General features: G+C 42.3%; 1 protein-coding gene across 2 annotated transcripts in view; it reads left to right on the forward strand.

The window, feature by feature from the left end:
* The window catches only part of MED13 (mediator complex subunit 13), a 157,667-nt gene that overhangs the window by 21,852 nt on the left and 117,184 nt on the right, over positions 1-18,631 (forward strand). For both annotated transcript variants that reach the window (XM_083379645.1, XM_083379646.1), the window contains exon 3: positions 13,955-14,123. In XM_083379645.1, the coding sequence (XP_083235771.1) occupies positions 13,955-14,123 (169 nt within the window). The remainder of the gene's footprint in view (positions 1-13,954; positions 14,124-18,631) is intronic.

Consider the following 18,631-nt stretch of genomic DNA (forward strand, 5'->3'; position numbering starts at 1 on the left):
AACCCCCATCACAACTCGTGCGGCTGCATTCTGCACCAGCTGAAGCCTCCGAGTGGTCCTCAAGGGCAGCCCCATGTAGAGAGCATTGCAGTAGTCTAAACGGGAGGTCACGAGCGCATGAGTGACTGTGCGTAGGGCATCTCGGTCCAGGTAGGGTCGCACCTGGCGCACCTGGGCAAAAGCCCCCCTGGTCACGGCTCCTATATGGTCTTCAAAATTGAGCCGGGAGTCAAGGAGGATGCCCAAGTTGCGAGCTCTATCAACAGGGGGTAACACCTCACCCCCCCCATCGTTAAAGGTGGAATGGTCTGGTTATATTCCATAGCTCAGACCCTGAAGAAAGAACCAGATTTTCAAGGCTCACTTAAATAAGTCAAGATAGGGTCAGGGTGCAGGCAATCACAGAATCGTGACATTTTATTTGTTGTGGGTGCCTCACCATGCTAAGCTACACATTGTTTGCCTAGAAGCAAGTATTTTCAAAAGCAGGATATTTACTTTGAAATACTATCATCTATCCAGTGGGCACACTAAATATCTACTTAAATCATTCTTCCAGCATCAGGCAAAGACCTTTTTTTTTATTATCCTAAGCCTTTTCATATTAGTATTTTAAATATATGCTTCATAGAAGATTTTGCTCTGTATTGTTCTATATTATAAATTATTTTAATTAAAAAAACACATAAGGCTCTTAATCTATGGTGCACTGTCCTGGGAGAACTCAGTTTTGAAAGACAGCATATCATTTTTGAGGGAACACTTGCTGCCGGCATCAAACGCCCTTCACCCAGTGCGCTCCCACAGGGAGGGTCTGCTCAGGGTTCCGCCGGTGAGAGATTGCCGGCGGGTGACACCCAGGGATAGGGCCTTCTCAGTGGGAGCGCCTGCCCTCTGGAACCAGCTGCCGGTGGAGCTGAGGACTGCCCCCGACCTCCGATCAAGACCTGAAGACCTGGCTCTTTGAGCTCCCGGGCCCAGGCTGAGGAGAAAATTTTAACTGGGGTTTTTAAGTGTACAGGGTGAATTTAATATTTTTTAACTGGTTTTTAACTTTTGTATGTTTTGATTTTTAATTCCCTGTAAACCGCCCTGAGTCCTCAGGGAAAGGGCGGTATACAAATGTAATAAAATAAATAAATAAATAAATTTTAAAATAAATAAACAAACAAACAAACAAACGTTTCTTGCCTCATCCTAACTAAACCTTCTGTGAAGATAAGAAGCATTTCATGCTTGACTTCTTGAATATATTTCCACCTAGAAAGTGATCCCATGATGACTCGGCATTTTGAGACACAGTTTTTATGTGCAAAGTCTGTCTTGGATTGCAAAATTAGTATCTGAAAAATTTGTCCAAAAGAAAGCTTTGGCATAATTATCTTTTGTTCCTTAATTACAGAGAGCTGATGAAGTTGAATGCTTATTTTTGTTGTTGTTGTTGTTAGCTGTGAGATCAGTTGCAACCAGTTGCCATTATAGCCTTGATGAATGAGGTTTGAGTTTCTCGGTTAGGAAACTGAAGCGTTCTTAAAACCTATTTCTGCAGCTGTGACTTTTATATTTCCAACAGCTTTGCATTTCTTACTTTGAAAAACTGCCTGACTGGATTTAATTTCAGTGGTAAAATTAAAGATGTCAGTTGTTTCCAAATGCATTTTCTGGAGCTCGAGGCTTACTGTTGTGCAAATATTCTCATATTATGTGACTAGATTATTAATTATCACATTCTGCAATAAAACAATATGTGTCTCTTCTTTAAAGAAAATAATTTTGTTTCTTAAGTCAGAGATTTAATGCTGTTTTTAAAAATCTATTTTAAGGTTAATGTATATTTTTGTAAATTATGGATTGATTAAGCTCTTTTAGGATATGGCTTTCAATTTATGCATATGACACGGAAGGCTCGAATCCTTGTGGCATGTTATACACCAAGGACTTCTAAAAATGAAATTCTCTGGAAGAGTTGAATTTCCATGATGGCTTGGCATTTGTGGAAATTAAAATTCAACCCATTTGAAGGATGCCTTTTTATAGAGAACTGCTTTGCATTCTTTTCTTTCTGTACTATGGAAATTACTTTTAACAATATTCTAGCTTTTTCTGGCTACAGTCAATTACAATGTATAGTTCTATTGACAATCAATTACCATTTATGTTGGACATTTTCAGCCTTTATTAGACTTGTATGTTGCCCATCTTGCCTAGATGACTTTAACCTTAGTTTGCCACTTGTGATGGTCACAATTCAATGCAATGCAAATTAATTGATTTCAGAAGTAAAAGGTAAATTGATCATTCAGTTCTCCACCACAGGAAAAAAAAATGTTTGCCTGTGACAGATTTGCCTTACATAAAGTAGGTTGCAATTTTGTAGTAGTTACACTGTAAGAAATGATTACCTAATCAACCTTCCAAAGTGAAGAACCATATTAAAATGTTGTTGTTTTTTTTAAAATACGTAATCAAATGAAAATTTCCAGGTGTGTATGTTTGGACAGGAGGATAGATTTAAATCTCTTCACAGAGAACTTTATGTGCCAACATAGAATGTGGAAATTAAAGTACAAAGTGCAGTTTGGGTTTTGCCATATTTTATTATGGATGTTTGCTGTTGCTAAAAACACTTGCGCTGTGTTTGCAAATCAAGGGTGGAAGTAAATTGAAAGATTAGTATAATGTTCTCACCTTTTTCAAAATGTTTCCTTGATTGATTGCTAGCTCGATTCAAATACTCTTGTCTTGGGGTACATTTGAGGTGAGTAAAATAGAAAAGAAAAGTTTTATTTCTGGGCAGTTTTTTAAAACTTGCTGCAACAATGAGTATACATGGGGCTGCCCTTGAATTGTACCCCTGAAGCTTCAGCTATTCCAGAAGGCAGCAGTGTAGGCACTGTTGGGCATGGCTTGGTATGCCCATGTAACACCTTTGCGTTATGAGCTGCACTGGTTGTCAGTTTACTTCTGGGGGGCTGGTTGTTCCTACGAAGGCAGAGAGCCTGGCTAATCTAAAGACCACCTATCTCCTATAACATCTGCTGGGCCAGTTTGGTCTGTCAGGGTTGGAGCACTCCAGACTCCTTAAGTTAAACAATATCCATCTATCGGCATCCTGGCTGTGTGCCTTCTCTGTTGCAGTACCTGCCCTATGCTGGTTTTTCAAAGGGGCATAAAGACTCGGCTCTTCACTCAGACCTTTAGGTCAGGGGTCTTCAAACCTGGCCCTTTTATGACTTGTGGACTTCAACTCCCAGAATTCCTCAGCCAGGGGTGCCTGGCTGAGGAATTCTGGGAGTTGAAGTCCACAAGTCATAAAAGGGCCTGGTTTGAAGACCCCCGGTTGAGGTGAAGATGATTGAAGCCTCCTTTTAACTTAGGTTGCTTCCATTTGTTTCTTATTCTTCCATCTCTACCCTTTCTTTGTTTCTTGTTTTTTGTTATCTTGTTTTCATGGTTTAAATCTTTTGTAAACAGGAAGTCATTAATACATGTAAATACAGAATAAAAACAAACAAACAAACACACAATTAATAGAAATCTCCCAGATGACAATTGGGATCCTTTGTAAAAGCATCCTAGAATAGTGGTGATTTGTTTGCTTGTTTGTTTGTTTGTACAATTTATTAGCCATCCATCTTACCGCAAGGCAACCCTAGCTGGCTTATAATATTAAAAGATAAAACTGTACAAAACCTAATGACATAAATATAATACTGTTAAAAAAAAATCCAGGTAATGGCTTAATGATCTCCCAGAAGAGAAGGGGTGAAGGAAAGAAATCAGAAAGTAGAACGATTGCAGTAGCAAGACTCGCTGCCTGGTTTTTCCAATTTAACACTGCTGGATGGTAGCTCAACACTAGACAGTTCCCAATGCCAACAGGGGATAGCCATATTTTTAAAGGCTTCTGGAAAAGAAGGGAGGTAGGCTGTCCAAAGGTGGGGATCTCTCATAGAAAAAGCCCACGGTTAGGGTTAAGTGCCAGAGGGTCAGAGTTTGTTTAGGAAAGGTGATCTTTTAAATAGGTCTTTAAAGGCAACAGCCATCACCTTCCCTTGCATCTGAAACAAACGGGCAACCAGTACAGCTCCCTCAGCAGTGGATATAACAGGGCAGTATGTTTGTAACCTTTCATTTATACCAGCTGAATTTTTTGGGTGGCTTTGAAAGGCTTTTGGAGGAAATTGTAGTACTGTAGTGCATGTAGGAAGCAGATAGCTCTTAACAGTAGCACTTAGACTTATAGACTGCTTATATACTTACATACTGCTACGTAGTGCTTTAAGCACTCTCTAAGCCAGACATGTGAAACACAAGGCCCGGTGGCCAGATCCAGCCCACGAAGTGGTTTCATGTGGCCCACGAAGCGATCCTGGAAACAGTGAGGGAACGGCCCCCACTGCCTTGGCCCCGGCCCAGGCCAACCAAGAGTCAATGTACAATTTTGTGGTGGCTATCTATGCTGAAACACATTCAGTCTTAGCTCCACAAGGTTGTCTGGAAACAGCAAGTGACCAACCCCTGCCACGTAGGCCCTGCCCCCTGGGCAGGTATCATCCTTTGTGAGATGCACCATCGCCTGGAAGTGGCCAACACATGGACCTGCCTACTTTGGGCAGGCTGGGGGCTGGGCAGAGTTGCGCTTCTCTTCAGATTCGTGCCACCCAGCTCAGCCTCTCGGCGCTGTGAGGAGAGCGCCCCGCTGCCTGACGAAACCAAGCAGGCTGGGTGGCATCGCACTTCTCTTTGGATTTGCACTACCTGGCTCAGCCTCTTGGTGCTGTGAGGAGAGCGCCTTGCTGCCTGCCAAAACCAGGCAGGCTGGGGGCTGAGCAGCATTGCGCTTTGCGCTGCCTGGCTCAGCCTCTCGGCGCTGGGAGAAGAGTGCCTCGCTGCCTGCCGAAACCGAGCAGGCTGGAGGCTGGGTGGTGTTACATTCTTCTTTGGATTCGCACTGCCCTGCTCACCCTCTCGGCGCTATGTGAAGAGCGCCCCGCTGCTTGCCGAAACTGGGTAGGCTGGAGGCTGGGCAGCATTGCTCAGGTAACGTCAACTATCACGCTGCTCATAGCATCCCTTCCCCCAGAGCCCACCAGGTTGGATATGTGAGGTAGAGTGACACCACCTCAGCTGCATTTCTTGCTTGTTTTTCTCCCTTCCTCATCTCAAATTTTTTCCCACCACTCTGTTCTTAGGGAAGAAGGGAGGGAGGGAGGGAGGGAAGGGTCTGAGGGAAGTCCTGCCCTGCTGCCCTTTCACCATCCCCTTGCCCCCTTCTCCTGGTCTATCCTGGGGGGTCTCCCATCCTATTGCTAAGGAAGCTTTGGATACAAAGCCAGGTCTCCTCACATGGAGAGGGAGTGGGCCTCCCTCTTGACTTTGCCCTCGTACCCATCATGAGCAACCTGGCTAAGGAGAGCAAGCACAGCAGCAGCAGCCCTGAGGAGGAGGTAAGTGCAGCTGGGCGCCCCCTTGGGGAAGTGGGTCTGCGCTTAGTGCCATGGGTCTTTGAGGGCTGGGCATTTGACCTCTGCTGCCCAGGGCTCCGGATGTCAAGTTTCCAACATATGGGCTTTTCAAGTGACTGTGAGGCATTGTTTACCTTAAAAGTCCTTTATTAGCCTAATACACCGGCAAATGCTTGCTCGAAGGAAGCTGGAATCTGAAATCTCCGCCCCTTGCACAATATATTAAAACACAATTCTCCACCTTTCTAATTTTGTCGTTAATCATATTCTCCAATTAATTTAAAGAATCAGTTTCCCTTCCGTTAGAAAACCCGCCAAGGTCTTATCTTCTCTAGTTAGAGATGGCCTTGAAAGGTGCAATCCTACTCATCCCCCCTCCCAACCTTAAACTAAATCTCTTGTCAAGCAATAACATTCGATGTTAGCAGCATTGACATCCGGCCCCCCTTGCAAAAAGGACAGATCCTGTAATGTAAACAAAACACAAGTTAGGAACTGGCTTTTGGTTTGTTTGGGTGTTTCTCATAAAATCTTTTGATAAGTCTGTCAGCTTTCACATCAGTAGATTTCACTGGGCACCCTGCATCACTTTCCAGCCCCCCCCCCCAGCATGGCCTGAGAGGAACAGTGAGGCTTCCAATGGACCATGCCTTGGCACTTGCCCCGGTCCACCCCCTTCTGCCAGAGACCCTCAGATCTGTCCCACTCCTGCCCAGACCCCTATAGGCACCCTTGACGCGAACGATGTACAGCTGGCCATGCCCACCCAGTAGGCCACGTCCCCCCCGAGGGCAACCGCAATGCTGATGTGGCCCTCAATGAAATTGAGTTTGACACCCCTGCTCTAAGCTGTTTATAATGACAGCACCTTGCCCCCAACAACCTGGGTCTTGCATTTTAGCGACCTCGGAAGTATGGAAGGCTGAGCTGGCTTGCAGTGCTGCATTCTAACCACTGTGCCACCACGGGGCATGAGTGATGGGCTTCAGTGTGTCTTGTGCCAGATAAAATCACAATTGGTGCACTGGCTGTAGCCTAAAAAGGCTGTCTCGGCCACAGTCTCCCATCTGCTCCTCCAATGAGTATGAGCAATTTTATCCTCAAAATGTTTAGTCAGTTGAGTGTAACACATACTAATAGGCTGTTTCAGACCGTTCTTTTTTATTATTAAATTTGGACTAGTGCAGTTGCATGATACCCTACAAATCAGGTGAGGCAGGGAAGCCACCTGCTGCCTTATCGGCCTTATAAGTTCAGATTTGAGCTCATAACTCTTTGTGGTTGCACTTTTCATTTTTCCCCCCCTAGGCATTGCTCTAGGCATCTCTTCATCTGAGTCATTTTCCGTTGCTTTTTAGAGAAACACGAAACTGATTAGCATTGGTGGGCAGGGAGAGAGACCATTAAGGCCAATCTTGGCCAGTACCTTGTTCACCTCTGTATTTCAGAGGTTAACACAACATTTGACTGGAGTACCTTTGAGATCCTTGAGTAGTTTGGAAACCCTGTGGGTCCATCAAGTGCTCAAGTGGGCCTTCTCAATCACATCTTCCCGTGGAGCCTAGTGGATTCAGTCAGCTCCAACTTTAAGTGATTGTTTTTCTTTTCTTCCCTTGTAACAGCGTGTTTCCATTTTTATTCGAATGATCTCCTTTGCACAGAGGCTCAACATTTGCATCTTGTCTTAGTAGGCAGCCATTAGTGTTTTCACGGCCCCTTGCTCTAAATCAGTGGTGGCGAAACTTTTAGAGACCGAGTGCCCAAACTGCAATCCAAAACCCACTTATGTAACCTCGGGTGCCGGGTGGGTGTGGCCCACTGGGTGGGTGTGGCCAATTGGGTGGGCATGGCTGTGGTGGTAACAGCAGACTGGGTAGGACTAAAAAGTTCAACCAATCAATTCCAACTTTGCGAGAACTTTTTTTTTCCCCGCGAGAAGTTGAAATTGAACCCTTTGGTTTTTTTTGCACACGGCGGCGGAGGCCTAAAGCAAAAAGGTTTTATAAAACCCAGCTGAAGGCCTAAGACTGGGGTAACAGTGCACAAGCCCACATAGAAGGCTCTGCGTGCCACCTGTGGCACTCGTGCCATAGGTTCGCCACCATGGCTCTAAATTGTTTCTGCCATTCTGAGGACTGAAAGGATAATATCTCTTGGCGCGTAAGGATGTGAAACATCCAGCATCTAAAGAAGTCTGCATTTTAGGGCCTACTCCAAAGCTCTCCATTAGTAGTAAACTTCCACTGGTTACCTCTTTATACTACCTGAGGAAGGAGAAAGTCGCTTCTCATATTGTGGCCTACAGCAAACCAAAACGTACGCTGGTTATAAGTTCATTATGACTTGAGACCGTTTTCCTCTTCCATGTTTCAATGAGCATTTGAAGGAGAGGGTTTGTTTGCTGGTGGACATCCTTTTTTCTTCTTCAGAGTGTTGCAGTGGCTTAGGTGCTGGCCTAGAAACCAGGAGATGGTGAATTCTAGTCCTGCCTTAGGCATGAAAGCTGGATTGGGCCAGTCGCGCTCTCTCAGCCCAGCTCACCTCGCAATTTGTTGATGTGGGGAAAATAGGAAAGTGTATGATGTATGTTTGCTGCCTTGAGTTACTTATAAGGTAATAAAGGCCAGGATAAAAGTCAAATCAAATAAATAAAGCACCCTTGATGCTAACTTACTAAACAGCTCAGTGGTCAATTCACATACTGTGGTTGAGATTGTCTGTGCAGAGAAAGTGCTGCCTATCATGTCTATTTATTTTTTTGTTGGCTACTTTTTCTTCCCATAATCTCTTAAAAGTTTTTCCTGCTGGTGATGACTGATTTTATATTTGCAAGTATTCAGGCTAATGGAAGAAGGAACAGTTTTTCTTGCCTCTGAGCCCAGCATGAAACAAGTTAAAAAAGACAAATATAATTTCTTTCCAACCCGGAAATGCTGTCTTCTGTCAATTCTTAACTGTAATGTGCTTTGGTGACTAGTGATTTTTCTGGTGTTCCATACGTTTGCATAGATACTGTGAAGCAGACAAAATCCTAGTGGAAAGGATTGATTTGGATTGCATGTCCCATTAATTAAGCGACTAATGCTCATATTGTATTGTGGACTATGATTCCTGGTTTTTCATATCTTCAGGTATTATTGTAGTGTCCCATAACTGTCAGCAGTGATGGTGAACCTATGGCACGCGTGGGCACACCTGCTGCCACCGCTGCCCCCAGCTCGTACAGGTCCATTAGGCCGCCGTTGGCACCCAGAGCGGCATCCCCACCCAGCACAATGGAGGCAAAGTAGCTGGCTAGCAAGCTCGAGTAGAGGTGGTAGAGCACGCCCCCATGCGCTCGCTGGCCTCTGTGTGCGGGGGCTGATGGAGTCAGGCAGCAGCTGCCCCTGCCTCACCTTGCTCTGCAGCAATGGCACCCCTGCCCTACCCCCTGCCTCTCCCCACAGGACAAGCCTCCTGCCCACAGCCCCACCCACCAGAACACCCCTGGATCTTCCCCAATCCTGCCCAGCCTCCACAGGCATCCCCCCCCTCCACGAGCAACATCGAGGTGGCCACACCCACCCCAGCCAAGCCCACTCAGTCTGACGTGACCACTGCAGCCACACCCATCCAATGGGCCACCCCCCCACCCCGAGGGCACCACAATGCTGATGCGGCCCTGGCACTTTGTGATAAATAAGTGGGTTTTGGGTTGCGGTTTGGGCACTCGGTTTCTAGAAGGTTCTCCATTACTGACTGTCAGCCTTCCCAGGTAGATCAGATACGAAACATGACCAGATGTGCTGAGTCTACTTTATAGGTAGTCCTCAACTTACAACCATTCATTTAGTGACCATTTGAAGTAACAAAGGCACTGAAAAAAATGATTTATGACTGTTCTCCACACTTAGAGCCGTCGAAGCATCTCCGTGGCCATGTCATCAAAACTGAGATTCTTGGCTCATTTTTGTGACAGTTGCAGAGTCCTGGTGTCTTGGTGATCACCTTTTGCAACCTTCTGAAAAGCAAAGTTAATGGGGAAGCCAGATTCATTTAACAACCATGTTACAGCTAAACAACAGCAGTGATTCACTTAACAATTGTGGAAAGAAAGATTGTAAAATTGGGCAAAACAACTGTCTCGCCGGTCATCAGGACTACTGTATTGTGAGGCTACATTGATATAATCCTGCAGGTTTGAAAATACAAAATCTGTCATCTCTTTTTTACCGTCTGATAAATTAGGGAGGATTCCTTTCTGAATCTCTCTTCTCCACCCTTTATGCAGCTGAGGGCTTTGCCCTCTCTCTTATCTGATACTCACCTGGGCACATCTCTTTGCCCCATCTCCCAAAGTCTTTCCACGTACCATTACAGGTATCCAAGCTTTTCTTGTTGACAATGCTTGAAGGAAATACGAGTAGTCCTTGACTTGCAGCAGTTCATTTAGTGACTTTTCAAAGTTACAACGGCATTGAAAAAGTGACCTACAACTGTTTTTCACAGTTGCGACCTTTGCAACCTCCCCCTCTTCACGTGGTCAAAATTCAGACGCTTAGCAGCTGATTCGTATTTATGATGGTCGCAGTCTCCCAGCATCATACAACCGTCGTTTGTATGACAGACAAAGTCGATGGGGAAGCCCGATTCATTCAACAACCAGGTTACTAACTTATTAACTGCGATGATTCACTTAACTGTGGCAAGGAAGGTTGTAAAATGGGGCAAAACTCATTTAACAAGTGTCTCGCTTAACAGTATAAATTTTGGGCTTAATTGTGATCGTAAGTCGAGGACTACCTGTACTAATAAAACTGTAGATCAAATTGTATCCCAATTATGTTGTGAGGATGCTCTTCAGACTCTGCTTTCAAGGGTTTTTTCAGGGATTTTGAGCAAGCTCCAGGATAAAGCTGGCCAGCCCATAATATCATAGCTATCCTGCCTGAGTGAGTGGTCTACACTCTGAACAATTCTGTGACATTGCAGAAGGCGCTTCATAGGACATAACAGGCAAGCTGTCTTTCAGGAAAGCTTGTACTGAGTAACTAGGTTTGAAGAGTAGTGATGTAGAATACAGCTGGGCCTCAACTTAGAATTAATTAAGCTGACTGGTGTGTGTGAAAGCCCTAATAAGCAGGCATGTACATAGAATGAAGGCTACTGCTAGGCTTGTAAGCCGCCCTGAGTCTTCGGAGAAGGGCGGGATATAAATGTAATAAAAATAAAAATAAATAAAATAAAATAAATTTCTGTTGCTAAGTGAGACAGTTGTTAAGTGAGTGTTGCCCCATTTTTATGACCTTTCTTGCTACAGTTGTTAAGTGAATCAACCACAGTTGTTACGTTACGTTGTTAAGCGAATCTGGCTTCCCCATTGACTTTGCTTGTCAGAAGGTCGCAAAAGGGGATCATATGATGCCAGAACACTGCAAGTATTATAAATACGAGTCAATTGCCGGGCGTCTGAAATTTGATCACATGACTGTGGAGATGCTGCAACAGTTGTGAGTTTGAAAAACTGCATAAGTCGATTTTTAAAATGCTGTTATAACTTTGCACTGTCACTAGATGAACTGTTGTAAGGTGAGGACTACCTAGAACAGGTAGCTTCAATCACTTGAAATGATGCATAGTTATTGTGTTTTTAAGACTGAGTTACCGTATTTTCCGGCGTATAAAATGACTTTTTAACCCATGAAAATCTTCTCAAAAGTCGGGGCTCATCTTATATGCCAGGTGCTGACACTTTAGGGACAGGGCTGGCTGGAAAACCTGGAGCAGATCTCCCATTTGCGCAGGGAAAGCTTTAGAGTGAATTAGGAAAAGTTTGATCCACTTGCAGTGTTTTATATTTACATGTTTGATGACAAACAGCCTTATGTGTATAAGTGACAGTTTTCCTACTAAATACCTGCATGTCATAAGCATTTGAATTAAAATTACCATATTAAAATCAAATCTGATGTTTTTTAATTTTTATTTGGTGTGCGTTGGAAGAGGGGTAGTCTTATACTTATTTATTTATTTATTTATTTATTTTATTTTTATTTGTATACCACCCTTCTCCCGAAGGACTCAGGGCGGTGAACAGGGCTATAAATACCAAAAATACAAAATACAAAAATTAAAAACAGATTAAACCATGGTGCCCAAATACAATAAATAAATTACTTAAAAACAATAATTAAAACCCAAACCCATCAGACCAGGCCGGCTTGTTCAAACAAATAGGTTTTGGGCGAGTATAGCCCAAACCCTATAATTTAACAGGAAATGTAGGGGGTCGTCTTATACGCCCAGTCGTCTTATATGCTGGAAAATACGGTACTCTTTTTCTTTTGCAGATAGACAGTGAGGCAGTGACCATGTCATCTACTTTGATTAGGGGTTTGAAACTTCTAATTTATAGCAAAATAAAATGTCTTTAATGCTATTCTGTCCCGCTTCAGTTTTTGAAAGGGCTCTTCCTGTCTGGCTCAGTGTACAGTGCTTTTTTCCATAGGGAAATCTTCACTGATCCTTGACATTTGACAAATTTAATTATTGAGCGAGGCTTCTGGCTTGTTAACTTTATGGCATGTTTGGAGCTACCTTTACTGTTATGTTTATGACTTGTGTTTCAAAAAAAAAAATGTTAATGGCCATGAAATAACTAAAAGGATGTTTACAAAAAGAGTGTAACTTTTGCCAGTTTTTACAAAAACATTAACAATGATTACTGGTTTGCAGAATCTTATTACTAGCCTGCTGGAGGCTGGGAGTGGAAAAACAATATTCTAGGTTGCTGGGCACAGAAAGGAGTGCAATACAGGCAGTCCTTGACTTATAACCGTTCATTTAGTGCAGACATGTCAAACGCAAGGCCCAGGGGCCGGATCCGGCCCACAAAGTGGTTTCATGTGGCCCGTGAAGCCATCCTGGAAAGAGTGAGGGAACGGCCCCCACTGCCTTGGCCCTGGCCCAGAGACCCACCTTCTGCCAGAGACCCCCAGATCTGTCCCACTCCTGCCCAGGCCCCCCCATAGGCACCCTTGATGCGAACGATGTAGAGCTGGCCAGGCCCACCCAGTAGGCCATACGCACTCTAGCCACGCCCACCCAGTAGGCCACGCCCACCCAGGCCACACCCACCCAGCTCCCTAAGGGTTACCGCAATGTTGATGCGGCCCTCAATGAAATTGAGTTTGACACCCCTGATTTAGTGGCTGTTCAAAGTTGCGACAGCACTGAAAATAATGACTCATGACTCACTACTGTTGCAGCATCCCTGTGAGCATGTGATCAAAATTCGGATGCTTGACAACTGTCATGTATTTATGACATTTGTAGTGTCTCAGTGTCCCATGATCAACTTTTGTGATCTTCTGACAACCAGATTCAATGGGGAAGCCAGATTCACTTAACAACCATGTTACTAACTTAGTTACTGCAGTGGGTCATTTTATAGCTGTGGCAAGAAAAGTCATAAAATAGGGCAAAACTCACTTAACAACTGTCTTGTTTAGCAATGGAAACTTTAGGCTCAGTTGTTGTAATTTGAGGACTACCTCTAACCAAAAATTCAAAATTGGTACTAGTTGTGTACGCATGTATAGTAATGGGATATTACTGTTGCTCTGCTATCTAAGCATTTTTATGAGCATTGGTGAGGCTGCATGGACATTAATTATGATTGCTTTGTTGAATGTGCTTGTTATTTTCAACCTATGAATTCATAAATAGTAATGTGTCAAGGGAGCCTCTATATTCAAAGTAACTTATAATACAGGTAGTCCTTGACTTACAATCATTATGGAGCAGGGATTTTCTGTTATAAGTCATTACAGTCACAACTTTGAGGCACCAACATGACTGGACCTGATTCTGTAGCTTTTTTTTTTTTTTGGTGGCAGTCATTCAGTGAATTTGGTGGTTATAAAGCAAACAGTATCAGTATCACACTTTATTGGCCAAGTGGTTAAACATACAAGGTATTTGTCTCTAGTAACAGACGGAGTTAAGCAAATGTGGCAGTCGTTCAGCAAATTAATACATTCCTGTGTATTGAACCGTGGCAAAACAGGTCATAAAATTGGGTATGTCTTATTTAGTAACCATCTTGCTTAGCAATGGAAATTGTGGTCATAAATCGAGGACTAGTTGTAGTTAACAATGAAGGAAAGCTTGAGTCTTTGTCTCAAAGAACTTGTAGTTTAAAATTTAACAGTGGCTGAGAAGAAGAGATGCGTTCATACTACACTGACATGGCAAATCCCTGACACTTCTGCTTAGACCGAAAGATGATTTTTGTTCAATAGACCAGATTTTGCTGACTGTCAGAAGGCCACAGAAGACTCCTTCATGTATTTATATTTCAGGTGGCCTCTGTATATATTTAAACGTAAGCTATTAGGATGGGTCTTACTCAAGTAATAATATTTATTAATCTTAGTCGTGGTGGTTCCACTCTTAGCTTCTGTTGAAAGCCTCGTATTAATTTTAACTTTGTTTAATCCCTGCAGATGAGGAAGACGGTGTATGGGAAAATGGGCTTTCCTATGAATGTCGAACTCTGCTCTTCAAAGCAATTCACAACCTGGTGGAAAGATGTTTAATGAACCGGAACTTTGTCCGTATTGGGAAGTGGTTTGTTAAGCCTTACGAGAAGGATGAAAAACCTATCAATAAAAGGTAAAGTATCTTACGATTTTTTTCCTGTTTTCTTTTTCTCTGTAGCCTTTTCTCTCTCTCTCTCTCTCTCTCTCTCTCTCTCTCTCTCTCTCTCTCTCTCTCTCTCTCTCTTTCTGTGTGTGTGTGTGTGTGTGTGTGAAATTACAGGTACTCCTTGACTTACAGCAGTTCATTTAGTGACAACAGCACTGGAAAAAGTGACTTATGACTAGTTTTCACACGTTGACTGTTGCAGCATCCCCATGGTCACATGATCAAAATTCAGATGCTTGTCAACTGTCTCATCTTTATGACGGTTGCAGGGTCCCGGGGGTCATGTGATCCCCTTTTGCGACCTTTTGACAAGCAAAGTCGATGGGGAAGCCAGATTCACTTAATAGCCGTGTTACTGACTTAATGACTGCAGTGATTCACTTAACACCTGTGGCAAGAAAGTTTGTAAAATGGGGCCAAATTGACTTAACAACCGTCTTGGCTTACCAATAGAAATTTTGGGCTCAATTGTGGTCGAAAGTCAAGGACTACCTGTAAATAGAAAAAAATGGGAAGAAGTAAACTGATTTTTTTCATTTAGGTGCAAATATTACTTGATAGAACTGATTTTCATGTGTTTTCAACTTCCTGGAATAAACTCTGCTTCTGCAACTATGCCTATATAAAATCTTATTTTAAGTTTTGCATGTGCTGGTATCAGTCAAGGCAGAGTTGCTTTTGTATCCTTTCCTTGGACGCTGTCATCTCAAGAGTTACAGCTCTGAGAAGTGATGCAAATAAATGCCATGCAAACGTCTTTTATTAAAATACTTTTTGGAATCATGACAGTAATGGCATGTAGCTATATGAGTCCATTCAAAAATAAATGGAAAAGGTCATAATGCAATTGAACTTTTCATTAGAATTGGCTGCAAGTCCACAGGAATTTGAGGGCTTATTCACAGCTTTATGATTTAACTGAGAAAATATAACTGTATCTCTATTACTTTTAAATTTAGGAACATATGAACTTACTTGTCTTCCGCTGTCCGCCAGGTGTGACCTTCATTGGCTTTGTTTTAATGTCATTGTAAATTGAGTTTATGGATTCTTGCCTCTGTTCACTGCATTTTTCTTTGTTTGGGAAAATGCAAAAAGTAATTTGTGGAGTTCTTTGTATTTGGAAAACGGGATGTTCTGCATACCTTTAGAATGTTCCTGACGGAAATTCATTCAGTTATTTCATTCAGAGCCTCCAGAAACTGTGAATGCTCCAACGCTGGAGGTTTTTAAAAAGAGATTGGACAACCATTTGTCTGAAATGGTATATAGGGTTTCCTGCTCAAGCAGTGGGGTTGGACTAGAACACAGGTCTGCAACCCGTGGCTCCGGAGCCGCATGCGGCTCTTTCAGCCGTCTCTTGCGGCTCCCGGTCCTCTGCCACGTGCAGTCCAAAAAAAAAAAAAAAGTGGGACTAAAAAAGTTCAAACAATCAATTCAAATATGCAGGGTAGGTGCATATCTCGCCTTGCATATCTTGCATATTTTTTGTGGCTCCCAGTTTTTCCTTTTTTTAAAAAAAATTTTTTTAATTCCTTTTTCTATCCCGCCCTTCTCCGAAGACTCAGGGCGGCTTACAAGCTTAGCAGTAGCCTTCATTCTATGTATATGCCTGCTTATTATATGCCTGCTTATATTCCCTTTTGTGAGGGAATTGGTTCCAAGTGGCTCTTTCACTGTTTCAGGTTGCTGACCCCTGGACTAGAAGTTCTCCAAGGTCCCTTCCATCTCTGTTATTTTGTTATTCTGCTAATTATTTTGTTAGAGGTTACCATAATTCTTACTGTAAATTGTGCAGCATGAACTCTTGCTGAAAGTTCATTGGCTGTTAGTTCCTGATGTTTTTTCAGTATTTTAGGATGAGTTCCTAAGAGGTTTTTTGTGTGGGTATGGCAAAATGCTCACTGTGAGAAATATGAAGCAGGTTTTGTCTATGAGTTCTCTTGCTCAATATTAAAAAAATAATAATAATGCATGCACAATTTTTATTTCATCAGAATATGTTAATAATTCCAATTATGGTGTTTTATGAAAATTCAGTTATAGCCTGCACTGATATTAACCTGGCAAAGAAACATATAGTTATGATTTTCTTCACAATCTTAACTAATTTTCACGTGGCATTCTTCAGTATAGTTTAATTTGGCAGGGTTAAGTGCTGTTTGTGTATAATAGTTGTTTTATGTAATTTCATTTCTGAAATTGCTTTTGGTTTTTTCCCCTAGTTTTAGATGGCTTAAGGTTTTTTCACAAGTAAAGTATTGATTAAATGGGCTCTCTATTTTAAGAAGAATAGGAATAGGAACAAGAATAGAATATTTTATTTGGTCAAGTGTGGTTAGACACACAAAGAATTTGTCTCTGGTATAGAAACACTCAGTGCACTGAGTAAGAAGAGATTTTTTTAAATTAAAATTAAAATGAATGATTTTATAGGTACCAAAGATATTAAGCACCTAGCATTGCCAGGGAGATAACTATGCAGAGTTCTTTAAAAAATAGTTTATATTTATTCATAGTTTGGAAGTTAACAGATGAAAGAATCTGGGCTGACACAGTAAGCAAAATATATGAGGAGAGTCTAAAGGGACAGATAGTCCTCGACTTACAACCAAGATTGGGAACAGGAATTTCTGTTGATAAGCAAGATGGTTGTTAAGCGACTCATGCCCAGTTTTATGGTCATAAAAAGTAATAGTAGTTAAATGAATCATGCGGTCGTTAAGTAAACTCAGATTTCCCCACTGACTTTGCTTCTTGGAAGCTGGCTGGCAAGGTCGCAAATAGTGATCACATGACCCCAGGATGCTGCCAACCATCATAACTAGATGTTGGTTGCCAAGCCCTTGAATTTTGCTCACATGACATGGGAATGCTGTAACAAGTGCAGAGGTTGGTTGTAAGTCACTGTAACTTTGAACGGTCATTAAATGAATAGTTATAGGTAGAGGATTATCTGTACATAGAACAATTAACCAGTGGAACAACCTGCCTCCAGAAGCGGTGAATGCTCCAACACTGGAGGTTTTTAAGAAGAGACACAACAGCCATTTGTCTGAAATGGTATAGGGTTTCCTGCCTGAGCAGGGGGTTGGACTAGATGGCCTCCAAGGTCCCTTCCAACTTTATTATTATTATTATTATTATTGTTATTATTATTATTATTATTATTATTATTATTATTATTATTATTATTATTAGCCAGAGAAGAGCATCATTTGCTCATAACAGAGATCCATCTCAAGTAGCGTGCTGAATCCACAGACATCTCATGTTTCAGAGAGGTAGCCATACAAAAAAGTAAAACATAATTTCACCCGCTTATCCATATTCCTCAGTAAAATGCCTTTAATATGAATTAGGACCCCTGAGGTTATAGCTATCATGGCAATTTAATACCTTTTCCTTTAGGCCTTTGAAACCAATCAAATTGGAGGGCCATGTTTACATCCCGTGATTCTGGATTCTACAGAATTAACCATGGGCCCAGTTTAAAAAAGGTGAGGTTTTTGCAGAATCACTGTCTTAATTTTAAGAGTACCATTTGAAGCTACCTTTGCCTTACATATTCAGATGGTGGTAAAGGAATCTGCTTTGCAGAGATGGCTAGATAACCCATAGCAGCATTCAAATAATGGTCTGTTGCAATTGCAGTTCTGAAGAAAAGCAAATAAAGCTAGAATGCCAACTGCACAAGGGGCCAGCCATTTTCAGAAAGCAAGGACATTTATTGGACAATGCTGAAGTGGAATTCACTTAAACTACAGTTCAGATTCTATCTTAGATAGTTCTGCCTTTTAACCTGGAATGCAGTGTAATGGAAAACAGCAGGTATATAGCTCTGAGTGAAGGCAACAGGCATAAAAAGACCAGAAGTGCATTCCAACTCAGCATCTGCTTTAATTAGTCTTTTTGCTCCCTTCATCTTTATACAACAAATGCAAAAAATTGGAATGAAATGAGGATATTAATAGCCGAAAACAGGAGAGAATTACTTAGATTTTCTAAGAGACACATGTCAAACTCGCGACATCACGTGACGTCGCGCGCAAAGTATCAGGACTGTTTTGCCACTGCCGGCAATGGGGTGGGCGCGGGTTCCGTGTGACGCGTCCGGCCTGCAGGCCGGCAGTTTGACACCCCTGTTCTACTATTTTTATCAGTAACTTCTCCGTTCTCTTCTATCTTAATCTGAAATCAAAAGAGGTCCTTCCAACTCTGGGTATAGAAATAAATTAAACAACTTTTACAAATCCTATAAAAACAACAACAAAACAGCAACTCATTGATACAATTGTTGTCCACAGTAAATTTCTGTTGCTAAGTGAGACAGATGTTCAGTGAGTTTTGCCCCATTTTGCGACCTTTCTCGACACAGTTGTTAAGCATTGCATTGCAGGTGTTAAGTTAGTAACACGGTTGTTAAGTGAATCCGGCTTCCCCATTGACTTTGTTCATCAGGAGGATGCACAAGG

This window comes from Vipera ursinii (assembly GCF_947247035.1).
Source record: "Vipera ursinii genome assembly, chromosome: 1".
Classification (NCBI taxonomy): Eukaryota; Metazoa; Chordata; class Lepidosauria; order Squamata; family Viperidae; genus Vipera; species Vipera ursinii.